The sequence below is a fragment of the Lepisma saccharinum genome, chromosome 9 (assembly GCF_977018435.1).
Source record: "Lepisma saccharinum chromosome 9, izLepSacc3.1, whole genome shotgun sequence".
Lineage (NCBI taxonomy): Eukaryota > Metazoa > Arthropoda > Insecta > Zygentoma > Lepismatidae > Lepisma > Lepisma saccharinum.
In genome coordinates this window covers 82,501,773-82,515,755 of record NC_139237.1, presented here as the reverse complement: position 1 = coordinate 82,515,755, position 13,983 = coordinate 82,501,773, and the positions used below count along the sequence as shown (strand labels likewise).

General features: G+C 37.0%; 1 protein-coding gene across 4 annotated transcripts in view; it reads right to left on the bottom strand.

Annotated features, from left to right (window-relative positions):
* Positions 1 to 278: 278 nt before the first annotated feature.
* The window catches only part of Lim1 (LIM homeobox 1), a 182,293-nt gene continuing 168,588 nt past the window's right edge, over positions 279 to 13,983 (bottom strand). Inside the window, exons 5-7 of one of the 4 annotated variants that reach the window (XM_083129155.1) lie at positions 13,213 to 13,371; positions 6,720 to 6,826; positions 279 to 1,419 (exon numbers count right to left, since the gene is read on the bottom strand). In XM_083129155.1, coding sequence (XP_082985281.1) covers positions 6,735 to 6,826; positions 13,213 to 13,371 — 251 coding nt within the window. In that variant the 3' untranslated portion in view covers positions 279 to 1,419; positions 6,720 to 6,734. The remainder of the gene's footprint in view (positions 1,420 to 6,719; positions 6,827 to 13,212; positions 13,372 to 13,983) is intronic. The other 3 variants (XM_083129156.1, XM_083129157.1, XM_083129158.1) reach the window with 3 other exon arrangements.

Genomic DNA, 13,983 nt, shown 5'->3' with positions numbered 1-13,983 from the left:
GAAGGCATACATTGCTTCATCTTCATCTTCACATTCCCTGAAGATGAGAGCAATGTATGCCCTCGAAACGTTGCAAGCCAACTCCAATTTAACCTTACTAGTAACCCGAGAACACCTGTTCGAATAAAACTTTAGTTGTGCCGTACGTCAATGCTTTCGTTCATAATATTCTGTGAGCCTGTTCCCCTCAGCCCCCCAACATCCCTGGAAGTGGGAAATATATGGAAACACAAGACACTGCAATTACGGAAATGTTTATTTCTCCTTGAACAGCTGAGAAGGAAAAAAAAACAGTGAGCAAAAATTTCTCACAACGTGTATTTATATCAGGTCACAAATGCTGGACCAATTACTGAAGTAGCAAAGAAAATTTTCAAAATTAACAATGTGATTTTTTTCCTGCACTTAAAACGTAACAAAACATAAACTCGTAGAGGACCAGTAGCATATTCAGTTAACAAAAGCTCCGGGAAAAATACAGCAATTTTCAAAAATAATTTTCACAAACTGATCACATAAAAACCTTTTAACTTTTTTTTGCATTTGAAATTTCACAGTCGCATCACAACATTAAGCTAGATTGTATATCTACATAAATTATGTACACAGAAATATACAGCCATGTTAATGTGACGATATGGTCACATGAAGTCAAGCGGTATATAGAATTCATTATTTTAATGGATAGATTTATACGTACATAACCCATAATATTTATCCACTGGTCTGATTGGCGGGGTTTCTTTTGATATCAGTCATGCATGTACATATACTGCTTGTTCATATGTTTTCCTCCATAATACCAAAAAAATAAGACCGGGCTAGGTGAGAAATAAAACAGAATTAAAGATTTGAAAATGTCCACGTCGAACAGCACATGAAAAATACAGCACACATATAGAGATAGTTCATATATGTATAGTGACGATTTTTTTTAACTAACTTTGTTTACTTCATGTATAACTTCGCTCAGCTTCCGGTAGGAGTTTAAACTCCGGACGTAATACAATACACCTTAAATAATTCTTCAAAAAAAAAAAGAAAGAAACAAATAATCGTACTGTTTCATTTGTTTTTCTGCTATACCACTTCGATCGACTTATGTTTAACGAGACCACTAATTCACTTGTTTTTGGCACTTTTAGTTGTTCGTCTCTCGATAATATCTCTTTATATATATAATTATAAGCACTGTAGTGTTTAGTAAACAAACACAGCACAACACAGAAAACACGCCTTGCGTTGCCACGAATCTTCAAACCGCATTACCGCATTGAGGAACGCAATTCCAATGATTTTATCTTCGGTATATTCGGTGGCGCCATCTCTTGAAGTAAATACGAACTAAAGTTCTAATGGTTCGACCTTAATCTTCAGCGTATCAGCTCCATCGTATTTCTGTGTGGGAATCCAAGGTGCCTGGAAAAAAAGATAGTAATTTCCATTAGTTATGAGACTTACTATTTATTCACTGATAAATGCACAGATTGTAATTAATATATAAAATACAGAAAAGCCACCTCGGTGGCTGAGAGCGTTGACTTCTAGCCTGCGCAGGAGTGTTTCTTCGTGATTGTCCCCTGCTCACTTTAATCTACATCCTATACATTATATGATTGGCTTAAAGATGAGGAAAAGCGACTAATAATGTTAAAGCAAACGGAATGTAGGTTTCGTTGTGCTTTTGTTTGTTTTTGTAGTTTATATCGCTTAAGGTCACTAACGTTCGCAGGATTTTTTTCAGGGGGAGCTGCAATTGTAAAGGTGGATAGTAGCTTTAGCGTCATAGCTTCGTTCTAAGAGTGTGGGATACATATAAAATATTTCATATATCGGGAACCTTTCACTCTATTAGAAAACAAACATTGGTAATGGGGCGTTCTTAACCGATTTTTACTTTATTTTTTTTTAATTTTCTCAATATTTTTGGAGGGGCCGTAGCCCCATCAGCTCCCCGCTGCGTACGCCAGTGCGTAAGGTACAATGGTGATTATAAGAAATGAACAGAACAAAACATCCATGCCCTGAGCACAACTCGAAGCACGACAGGACACACTTTATTTGTCACCGAACAAGAGTCATTGTTATTGTCATATCAGTTTAAAGCAAATTCTGCAAACTATTCTTAAGCGTACTATTTTGTATGTGGTGTATATTTATTATTTTTAGCAATGCACGCGAATATGGAAGATAGTTGCCAGGCGTGCCGGGTTCGAATCCTGGCCTGGCCATGGATGTTTGCGAGTGTCCATTCATCAATTTAATCATATCATCACTCATCCTCATCTTCGCAAATTAGCCAAAAGTGGCACAAGAAGTGAAGTAAAATAAAGTAAATCAATCAATTAGCGTATATGTGCATAAAGTGGACATTATGACATTTTAACTCCAAAGTTATATTATTAACCTACAGAAAAATGATCCACAAGCAATTCTTTACTGTCGCCTTTAAGTTTTCCTTATTTGTAACCTTATAACGTGAAGTTTATTTCTTCAACCTAGTGAATTTCCTTTTTAAAACTATGTAAACTATAATTATTCGCAATTTTTATTGCATTTACTGAATACATATTGAAGCCCATATGATTAATGGTAAGATGAATCCAAAACAATTTTTCTGATGATGGAAGTTTGTAGTGTAAAATAGAGAATTTTTTTCTTCCTGGAAAATCTACAAAATACACCCCTTGTATACTATTCAACTAACATAAATAACTAATTTTTAATTTTTGCAGTTTTCACTCTAGCCTTCATTGATATTTAGTGTTTAAAAAAAATACTATTCTGTATTTGTGGATATATATATATATATATATATATATATATATATATATATATATATATATATATATATATTATCTATATATAAAATTAAGAAATTAAAAAAATCAGAACCATATTATTATCAGGAATTTTGAGGACTGTTTAAGTGATTCTCAACCAAGGATGGATCATATGTGAAATAGTGAAGCAATTCTCCACCAAAAATAAGCTACGTATGAATTATTCAAGTAATTCTCAACACTAATCATAATGTATGAATTATTGAAGTAATTCTCTGCCAAATATAATTAATTATATTTTTTACTTTTGTTGGAACTGAGAATTTTGCAAAATTTGAATAATTCTCTTGGCGTATTTGGTAAGAAAATCTAAATATGTATTTCGTGATGCTTTGAAAAACGATACTCTTAGATATAACACTATATGTGACCAGAACATACATTTAACCTACATTTTGATTCCATTGTTTTGACAGTCAAGCTAGTTAGTGTGCAGAAGATTGTTTAATGGGAGATATGGAACAGGATTTCGAACTTCCAAATTAGTCATGATGAGACTAATGTTAAGCTCGTTTGGATCTAAAATATTGATGGAAAAAAACAAAACGAAATATGGCAACTTTTATTATTAAAGCAAGCATACGCGTACGGCATTTGCACAGCGCGTTAATGGGGAAATCCTTGTGTCTAATGCGCCCTACATAGCAGCCTCATTCTGATATCGATTTACAAACTTAATCCTTTCCCGATGTCGTAAACAGGAACTGTCTAAGCAGCGAGTGGAGTGGTTATATTGGGAACTTGTTTGTGCAAAATGCAAGCATGGTAGCTTTGTGATATTAGAAAGTTGTTAGAGATGTCTTTGCTAAAAAATAATTGTTATTTTCTCTCAAATTATTGTAATTACAATAGTATAGTCTGTAAAGTATGTCGATACCAGCGGCGTCGGTTGAATTTCATTTATCGATACCGGCTTACATTGGGAAAACTTTTGATTTTTCTCGGGATCCGCAAAAATGTCGCACGAGCCTAATTATCTGTTTCCTTTGATTTTTCAGTAGTGTTATGTGAAAAATCCATATTATACGATTACACAAACAGGTATTTTTATATTCTGATGTAATTTTTTAATATTTTAAAGCAAAACTATGGTAAAATTATGCTTTCAATCGGAGTTAAGTACTCTCCCACTAATATTAATCAATCATCACTTAAGTCCTTGATCAGTGCCTTAATTTACTGCATCAAAAACGAAGTTAACAATGTAAGGGGAGATATGCCCCCAACTCCCCCTTCTTTTAATATCAAACGCGTTGAACACGGAAGAAAAGCAGGGCCGCGTGTGTTGCGCTCCCACAACGCGACCCCATTCCTGCAATCCAACCGGTAGGTGGCAGCTCCGTCGCCGACCCATGGACCGAGGGAACTACGGTGAAACGCGGCGCTGTCTAATCCTACGGAACATTGCGTAAGAAATTAACATCACGATTGTTTTACATAATCGTTCAAATAGCATGCAATTATCAACGATGTTCTCTAGCTTAAATATGTTACCGCTACTGAAAAATCTGTGTTTAAACAAATTAGTGTATAATTATGTTACATCATTAAAAGAAGCAAGTTTGCTATTACATACATTAAATCGTGCTAATGTGACTTTCTTCACCTGTCTAACCGGTATTATAGTTTCTATACGGACATGTAAATATACATGTATTTAAAACATTTTTCTTGCTATTGCGCCGCTGTTCTTACACTTTTGTCAAATCGCGACAATGTGGAAGTGTGATGAAATTGCTGAGAGGACTTGAAGCCGTTTTTGTACCCACTCTATTGCAGGAGAATATAAATCCTCATTATTATTATTATTATTATTATTATTATGTTAGTAACAGTAGTAGCAGTGACAATAACAACATTCATTTTCTCACACTTACCTTTTTCCCGAATATTTGCTATTCGGCTTGGGGCACTCGAAATTAATTTTTCATCCATTATTGAACTTTAGAAAGCAAAATTTTGTTTGAATTTTATTTACAAGTGTGATTGTTGTATTGTTTTGGGGAAGAGACAAGGGCGCCCGCAGGGGGGGGAGAGGGGCACTTGCTCGCCCTGAGATTTCTGGAAAGAGTTAATGTATTTCGAATGGTGAAATTGTAAAGATATTTTACAAAAAAAAATATTGTTTTTTGTGACTGACAAAGTAAGTTACAGCAACAATTATTATTATTTTTGTTATTATTGAAGTAGGGTTACATTTAAGGTTTCAGTCTAATATATAACGATAAAAAAAACTTTTTGTCCTACATGAATTAATATGTTGAGTATACAGTTATGTAAATATATATAGATATATAGAATATGAAAATTATAAATGTATTTAAGTTTTTAAAAATATATAGGCCTAAGTAGTAGTAATAGTAGTAGTAGTAATAATAATAATAGCTGTAATAATAATAATACTAATAATAATAGTAAAGTTTATAAGAAACTGTCCTCCCTGAGGAAAAAAATCCTGCTGGTACCCTTGGGAAGAGGGGATATAAAAACATATCTTGCAGAGATGAAAGTTAAGCCTTTTTGCCAGGGATATTCCGGTCTATTGGGAGAGGAATCCCTAACCCCATTCCCGCATTAATTCGTGCCCTGAAATCGTATTTCTAGAATATGTTGTTAGATGGTCAACTTTAGGAATGTCTCTCTGCGATGTCCTTATTACATTATGTAAATCTGAGTTTTTAAAAATCCTTATGGTCAAGAATGAGCATCCGATTTAAGTGAAGTGGATAAATTGAAGAAACGAACAATATTTTTTTCAAAGTTTGTGTGTTCAGTGATAAATTAGAGTTGGCTGCTGTCTGCGTAAATTGAAATTGTTTAAGTCTTGCTTTCGGATTTGTTTACGTATTGTTTCCTTCTTTTAACATTTTCAATTTGAATGTTTTTGCTTAATGTGCGTGTTTAGGAATTAGTATTACATTTTTGAGATTTCATTGCGTCCTTTCATAAAAAAAAATGTATTCCCCCTCATAATGTTTCACCGGTGATGATTTTTCATTCTTATTCATGTTTTTTTTTCGCTTATCCTTTTTCATTCTTATTCATATTTTAATCTTTTTCATATTTTCCCCCGTGAATATTTCTTTTTTTCACTCATCTGCTTCTTTTTTTTTATTATTAATCACGAATTTTCAATTTTGTTCTCAAATTTAATTTTTTATTATTAATTTTTGCTTGTAGTTGGGTTACATTGAAAGCCATTTTTTTTACTTCCCTCACAATTCTTTCCTTGTTACCCATACTTCTGAATTTTTCAGCCCTTTTACTAATTTATTTCTATTTTTTCTATTTTTATCTCGATGAATTCAAAGTACTATTTTCTTCATATAACTAGATTTTGAACTACATCCCACACTGGAAATGAGCCTTTCGCTTGCCTTGTCAATTGTTTTGCCAAATATACAAAATTCGCTCGTTCTTTCGTCACCGTACGCCAGAGTAGCCAATCAGAATCGTCTTTCAATGGAGGGAACGAAGATGGCGGATGTTAGGTCTACCCCTCGCAATATCTTAGCAAATCGGCGCGTTAACTTTATGTGAACAAAACTAGAAGGAAGTAATTGTAAAGGATTGCACGCGACCTGCTTGAGAAATACTATTGGTAGTTATTTCCGATGGCAACTTTTCCGCAGAAATCTTACGCGTAAGAATATAGTCCGTACGGTAGCTAAAACTTCATTTGAAGAATTATGCACCTACAGTCAATATTAAATAAGTAGTTATTAGTCACGTTGTTCGTGGATAATGTAATACAATAGTTCTCAACTAAATAAGTTTAATAGTACCTAGTTTAGTATCAGTAGGTGGATATTGTAGAGAAATTATAGACTTCGCAAGACTAAACTAAATGTGATGTATAAAGGATAAGAAACTTACTGTGCAAGATGAGCATCAATGTAGGTTGGCTACTTCGAGCGGCCTCGATACACGGGGGGAGATTTGAGGCATTGGACAAGCATGCGATGTTTCAGGCCACAAGTCTGCTAAAAAGGACGAAAAGAAGAAATATAGAGCTGAGTCTTGATCATTGTCATCGTCATGCACTTATTTTTAAGAACAAAATTGCATTTTGAATCAGTTACATATAAAACGCATAAGGTTCCTGTTTGTTTTAAAAATTTGGCACATTTTACAATTCCATTCCTGAATATTTCAACAAGTAAATCATGCACAAGTTTAACTTAAAACACATATAGAAGTATTGGCCCGGCTCTAGCCTTCAGTTTGTTTGTCACAATTGTTTTTTGATGAGAAGTGGAAGAAATCAATATGGCGACTGGCAGAACAAGATGGCGACCACAGAAAAGCATCATGGCGGCAAAGGGTCCCAAGGATTGCTATCGTTCAACATGTTTATAACGTTTTGGTCCGGTTTCCAGTTTGCCTCCGATTAAAAACACCTTTGAAAGTAGTATTTCATTCAACCTAACCTTTGTAATCATGTTTGTACCATTGGTTGGATAAAATGTTTGTGTCAAATCTTATGTTCAGGCTGATAGCTGCTTATAACAATATATTAAATTCGTCGATAAATTTTCAAGAATAAAAACTTTTATATCAAAGGTAAGAAAAGTTTTGAAGTTATACATATCCATATATAGATATTGGAAAAATAAACATTTTGCAAATATGAAACTATCCGATGGAGGCACATTACACAGTGACTCGGATCTGACTTTAAACAGTATAATTTTGGAATTTTGGAATTTAACTAAGTTTATACATTTAAAATTCATAACTACAATGACAGAATAGACTATTATATTTAAAAAAATGTTACTAAGTGTACACTGTTATAAGTTACTGTGAAATTTACAATACTATACCGTTATTATTTAACAGTCTGCCTGTTAATCGACAATACCTGGACCCAACCATGTTTTTTTATTTAAATTTGAATATTTTATCATGCATATAGATGGATAATGATTTATAATGCAGTTATGTGTATTTTAAATATATTTTTTGAAACTGAATCATTATAATTACGTCAAAAAGGTTGGCAGTTGATACGTTAAAAACAGTCATGGTTACTTTTTTGCGTCTGTTCACCTTTTTATGGTGTAGATGTAGACTGGCGTCACAATCAACTTATTCTCAGTTTCATCAAGTTTTCACTTCGTCTAATTTTTGGTCTTGCGCTCGTTTAGTAACATTATTGATGTACTCTAATTCTAGGTTCCGTTACATTTTCGTTTAGGTAATTTGGTTCTCGGTCTCTAGTTTTCGGACTTGTGTAGTTTTCTTTCCAATGGCGTTACAAGTAACAGTACTTGATGAAAGAAAAAAAATGTTGTTAATGCGGATTTAGTGATTGACCTCATTATCCTTCGTGACCTGTTACGCCATTGCCGGTCAAATAGTGACTTTCATCAATTGTGGTGCACATTACGTTTCCGGCTCTTGGTGTATAATTCTAGGTTTGTTTCGTTAAATCCTATATCTCGTCTTCCTCTGTTGTTTCCGTTTTTAATTATTTTTTTCCCGCGTGTTTTTCATTTCGTCTAAATTTCGGTCTAGAGAAAAGACAGAAAAATATGCAACTGCCACACTTAACGTAACAATGCTTGGTGTTGTGCGAACTGTAATGTTGAAACAAGACACCAATATGGTGCCGAGCAACGCCAACATCAGAAGTTGAACCAAGTTTTTAGCATTTGTAAGATCATACTTGGCGTCAGGGGTGCCCATCCCCCCCCCCCCAAGGCCTATGACTCACTCTCCCCGCAAGTAGAACATTCCCCTTGCCCCCATCCTTTATGCCAAATTATTTACACAAATTATTTTGGTCAGACAAAATTTGCGGAACAATATAATACAGACATCTTTAAGCAATATATGTTTAGTTTAGGTACTTTAAGCTCACTTTCATGTTTGCTAACATGAAACGCTCATTGCCATTGTTAGTGTACTGAACCTTATTCTTAACAGTTCGTCTGCTTGACTAACCATGTGTTAATGAGAACAGCATGTCCCCTCCCCCATTTCCAAACCGATCCTAAAGGCATACGAGGCGGTGTTTCATTTCAACCCTATCGCCGCGACCACCCACAGGTAGGTAGACAAACTGTACATAATAACCAAAACTAAAAATCAATAACAAGTCAAAGAAGCGATCCCCCCATTTTTATGCGAAGATATATACAGAGCATTCCCTGACATTCGCTACGAGACTCGGCGGCAAGCGGCCCGGCGACAGCGCTTGTCTTTCCCGGTGAACGGGGTCCGCGTCAGTCGCTAGAGTCGCGGACCTCGTAAGTTCGTCTACTGTAATTCTCCCGATTTCTCGTACAATACTGTCTTCTAACTCACGGATGGTGTGCGGATTGTCTTTGTATACTTTTTTTTAGATTAGGGCTTCAATTTAAGAATTTTAGCGGCTCTAAATGCTGTGGCTTTTGAAATACCCGTTTCTTGTGAGAGGCGGCGGATAGATTTCCGAGGAGACTGTTCTAACCTGTGTCCTATCTCATCGAGTTTTTCCTCAGTAAGTACACGTGGGTTTTTCTTTCCGCTTTTATTCAGAACTGACCCTGTTACTCTAAACTTTTTTACTATGTTTAATATAGTGGTCCTATGTGGAACGGGAACACCAGGAAATTTCGTTGCAAAACATCGTCGCACTTCTCCACAATTCCTCTTTCCGAAGTAACACTCGACAAGATAAATCCTTTGTTGTAATGTAAACTTTTGTGGTGCCATATTAAGCCACAATCTTCAACACACGGACACCACACAACACAACTTCCGAGGGAGGATTATACTGGCGTCAGTCTGCAACGTCAACAGAAAGGGGAAGAGAGCGAAGGCAGGGAGAACGAAAAAAACAGACTGTAGCGTGTGACTGTCGCGGACCCCGTTCACCGGGAAAGACAAGCGCTGACGCCGGGCCGCTTGCCGCCGAGTCTCGTAGCGAATGTCACGGAGAATTGGTATAAAATCTTGTTCCCCCAAAATGTTTCCATGACGCAGGCGCGTCATGAATCCCCTCTGTAGGCATTCCTGCTTGATGTTACTTTGTACCAGACTTTGTACGAGTGTTGTCTAGTATTCGGTACTCTGGAAGGTCAGCGTTTTACTGATCGTGTGTGCGGTTCTGTTTGTCCTGTCTGTCACTATTCATAACTGGAACCACAATAGAGGTGTTTAAATGCCGCAGATGTTGTCCGAGTACTTAGTTTGACGTAAACACCCTCTGTATTGTTAGCAGAAGTTTAGTACCGTCCATCTTATCTTGTTACATGTTTCAACTACTTCAACCAGATCGTCAAACTACCAATGGTCCCTTTGATTTTTCTCGACGAACACGGTATAAGAGAAGGGCAATAAAGAACAAACTATAAAGAAAGGCCGAAACCGATTGCAACTGGTACAATTTTTTTTTTATTTTACAAAAAGGCATGTCCACAGTGTGGTTTATCCTGAGCCGAAGCCATTTATCGTGACATTGGGGTGAAAGAGTGGGGGTGGGCTTTGTATAGAGGCTGAAGGGCCGTAGTAAATTACGACAGGTAAATTATATTGTGACACCCAATGCGAAAACGGCCAGGGCTTGTTTTTAATACCTGAGAGAAGGGGTGCTACATTGTGTTAAGAGATGTGTTTGTGGGGGAATCTTTGCTTTGAGCATACCGTGTTGTTTATGGCCGGGGATGGCTCTTCTTGTTTTTTAAGTGTGCCGTTCGGTCGTAACGACGCACCGCCGTGGTTCGCTAGAAATGAAAATATGTTCCGATAAAAACGTCCCTCCCCGCCATGTCGTGGATCCAATTATTAACCGACAATGGAGAGCCGAGATCCCGGATCGGAAGTGATTTTTAAGCCCTGTCGCTGGACGATGATCTCCAGGGGTTCCATAAACTTGAAACCCTGCGCGTATATTACCGGAGCATCGATTCTCGGCCACATGCCTCCCCTAATCATCATTAATTTCACCTCCTTCATTAAAAAAAATCTCGCTCCCTCGTTATTTCCTTGTTTAAAACACCTTCTCATTTGAAATTACAACTACAAGATCTTTCTTTGCTGTTATTATTTTGGTTCAATTTACACCCCCTGTTCTTCTGCTGCTGGGGGCTAATTTTCACCCCCTTTGGTCTTCCCAGGTGAATACACGATCGTTGTTTTAATAGACACCGCGGGGGAGGGGGCGCATACGAATAAACAACACATAACGTCACAGCAAGTGGGAATGTATTGGCAATAGAAGAACATCTATATACACACGCTTTTTCGCCATTAAAAGTCCGCGCCTGCGCGTTGGAAAGCGAATGTATCAAATGGTATACATCGAAACGTGGCCGTTGGAACTTTTTATGTATTTTCTTTCATTTTTTGTAACGTTCATTCGTTTCGGCTGTCGACACATGTTACATGCATTCCTTTTAACGTGTCTACATTTCTGTTGTTAATAGTTGGCAAAAGAACTTTACCTGTGATGTGCTCACAACATTTCTTGACATAATTTTTTGGGGTTATTTTGAACCAACTATAACTCAGTTACATTTAAAAAGTAACTTTCCGAACACCCTCGGGCTGATCTGTCAAATGATGTATTTTAGTGCATTACATGGAACAGTAGCTAAGGGGTCCCGGGTTCGATACCCGGTGGAGGCACAAGTGGTTCGGATCCCACTTTAAACTGTAGATCCAGTCCCGATTAGCCTTACTGCGCATAAAGTGGACTTAAAACAACAAATCAATCAATCAATCAAATGGAACAGTAGCTGATATAAACATTATTTAATGCATTTCTTTATATAATTTATCTCTGTGGTAATTATTTCGATGGAGCAACAGTGCATCACGAGTAATTCATACACTTTAATGTGCTGCTGGAGTCAAAACAATTATGCATTTTTCCGTGAATCGCTACGATCGCCACCTACAATCTAGATAGGACCTCAGTTGATACACACGCAACCCACAATGTGTTAATTTACACAGAAGTAACACATGAAAGAAGCTTTGAGACCAAAGTGACATGTGTCACTTGGAAGAGAACCGTCAGTTATAAATGCAACCTTTCAGACCGAAGCGACATGAGAAGCTTCACGTGTTGCTCAGACTAAGCCGTTTTGTCAATGGCGTACATTGTGTCACCACGCATGCGCGGTGAAGGGGCACGTATCGTTAGTCACTTCTGTCGTTTTGACAACAAAACAAGGCAACATGCAAGCGGCAAGCGACACGTGCAGCTTGTAGTGTCGCTTCGGTGTGAACGGTTGCATATTTTCTGATGGTTGGTCACCAAGCGACACGTATCTCGTATCACTTGTTCCGTTTCAGTCCGAAATCTCCCTAAAGGGGTTTACCGACCGAAGCGACGCACAACAAGTGTATCACTTGGTAACGAACCTTAAGAAATAAATGCAATCGTTCACACCGAAGCGACAAGCAACACGTGTCGCTCGGACTTGGTCGTTTTCTCTAAATATTGCATCATATCGCCTCTGCCTGTTGGAAGCGGATGAGCAGTGCATGCTTTTCTTCAGACTCTCACTTCGGTCTGAAGGCTCCTTAACTGTGAAAATTACTACAGCAAAAGTGCATAACATTTGAGTTCACACAGAGAAACATTTAAAGACAACTGGCATATACAGGGTGTTTCAAAAATACTTTTACAAACTTTGAGGGCTGGTTCCTCAAACCAAAACAAGAAGAAAAGTTCATATAAACATTTGTCCGAAAATCCTTAGTTTCTCGGTTATTAATGAAAGAACATAATGATATATCTGTTAGACATTGTCAGCTTATTAGCAAGTGTTGAAACTGTCATCAAGTCAGAAACTCATAATAAATGTTCAAAATGTCCTCCTCTTCTTCCACACACGCATGCACGCGTCGGATCATGGACCAGGGCACCCTTTCACATACTCCCACACGGCGTCGAACGGTTTCGCAGGCTTGCATGACACGTTGATGAAGTGACTCTGCATTAGGAATGTCTGCTGCATAAACGAATTGTTTTAGGTGGCCTCACAGATAAAAATCCAAAGGATTGGGGTCAGGGGAACGTGCAGGCCATGCAACTGGTCCTCCCCTACCAATCCATCTGTCATGGTAGATGAGCCAGTGCATCTCCGACGTGTGTGTGGAAGCAAGAGGAGGACATTTTGAACATTTATTATGAGTTTCTGACTTGATGACAGTTTCAACATGCTAATAAGCTGACAATATCGAACAGATGTGTCATTATGTTCTTTCATTAATAACTGAGAAACTAAGGATTTTCGGGCATATGTTTATATGAACTTTTTTTATTGTTGTGGTTTGAGGAACCAGCCCTCAAAGCTTGTAAAAGTATTTTTGAAACACCCTGTATACGAAACACTGATAGAAAAAATTAAGGATTTGTAATTTTGCCTACCTGGTGTGATGTACTCAGGACTCGACCTTTGTGACATGAGGTCGTTTTGTGGCAGGAACGGAGGTTCTGGGTTCAAGCTTCCGAATTCTCCCATGGGACCAGTCCCTGGCATCGGCGGAGGCTGATCTATCGAACCCGGTACACCTACAACGAAGAAACCTTCTCATTATTAATGTGGTTCTCCACATCATCTAAAAGATGCATGCACACTGAGAGCCCAAAGCCATCCTTAACAAGCAGGCCTGTCTGCTGTTTATGACGTCATCACAAGAAGGCCACCGTAGACATGCTTATTAAACATTTGGATTTCTTATAATAACGTTCTGAGAAAGCATGCACGAAGGTTAGGGCTTTTGGCTGCTACTTTATGATATCATCATTGGAATAACTAAAAATATTGTTTCTTGAAACTACTAAATATTTGTTGAAATAGTCGACACACAAATAATTGTTCACCAGAACGAAATTATTTTATTAATCGTTGCACATTTGCTCAGTTCCAAAAAAAAAAAAAAAGTAAAAATTACCAAATTTAGTAAACTTTTTGTTTGCACTTACCAAAAAGCTTTAACAAACGTGTTTTGTAAATCCGGTTTTTCTGTGAAACTTTGCCTTTACATGTATGAATATTTTCGACTTTTTTTAGATACAACTTTTAATATACAAGTACATGTCATCAAATTGCAATACTGTACATTAAGAGAAATACATATAAAAAACTTCAATATGGACACTGATAACCGAATTTCACCTAAATAAACAGGTCTTTCT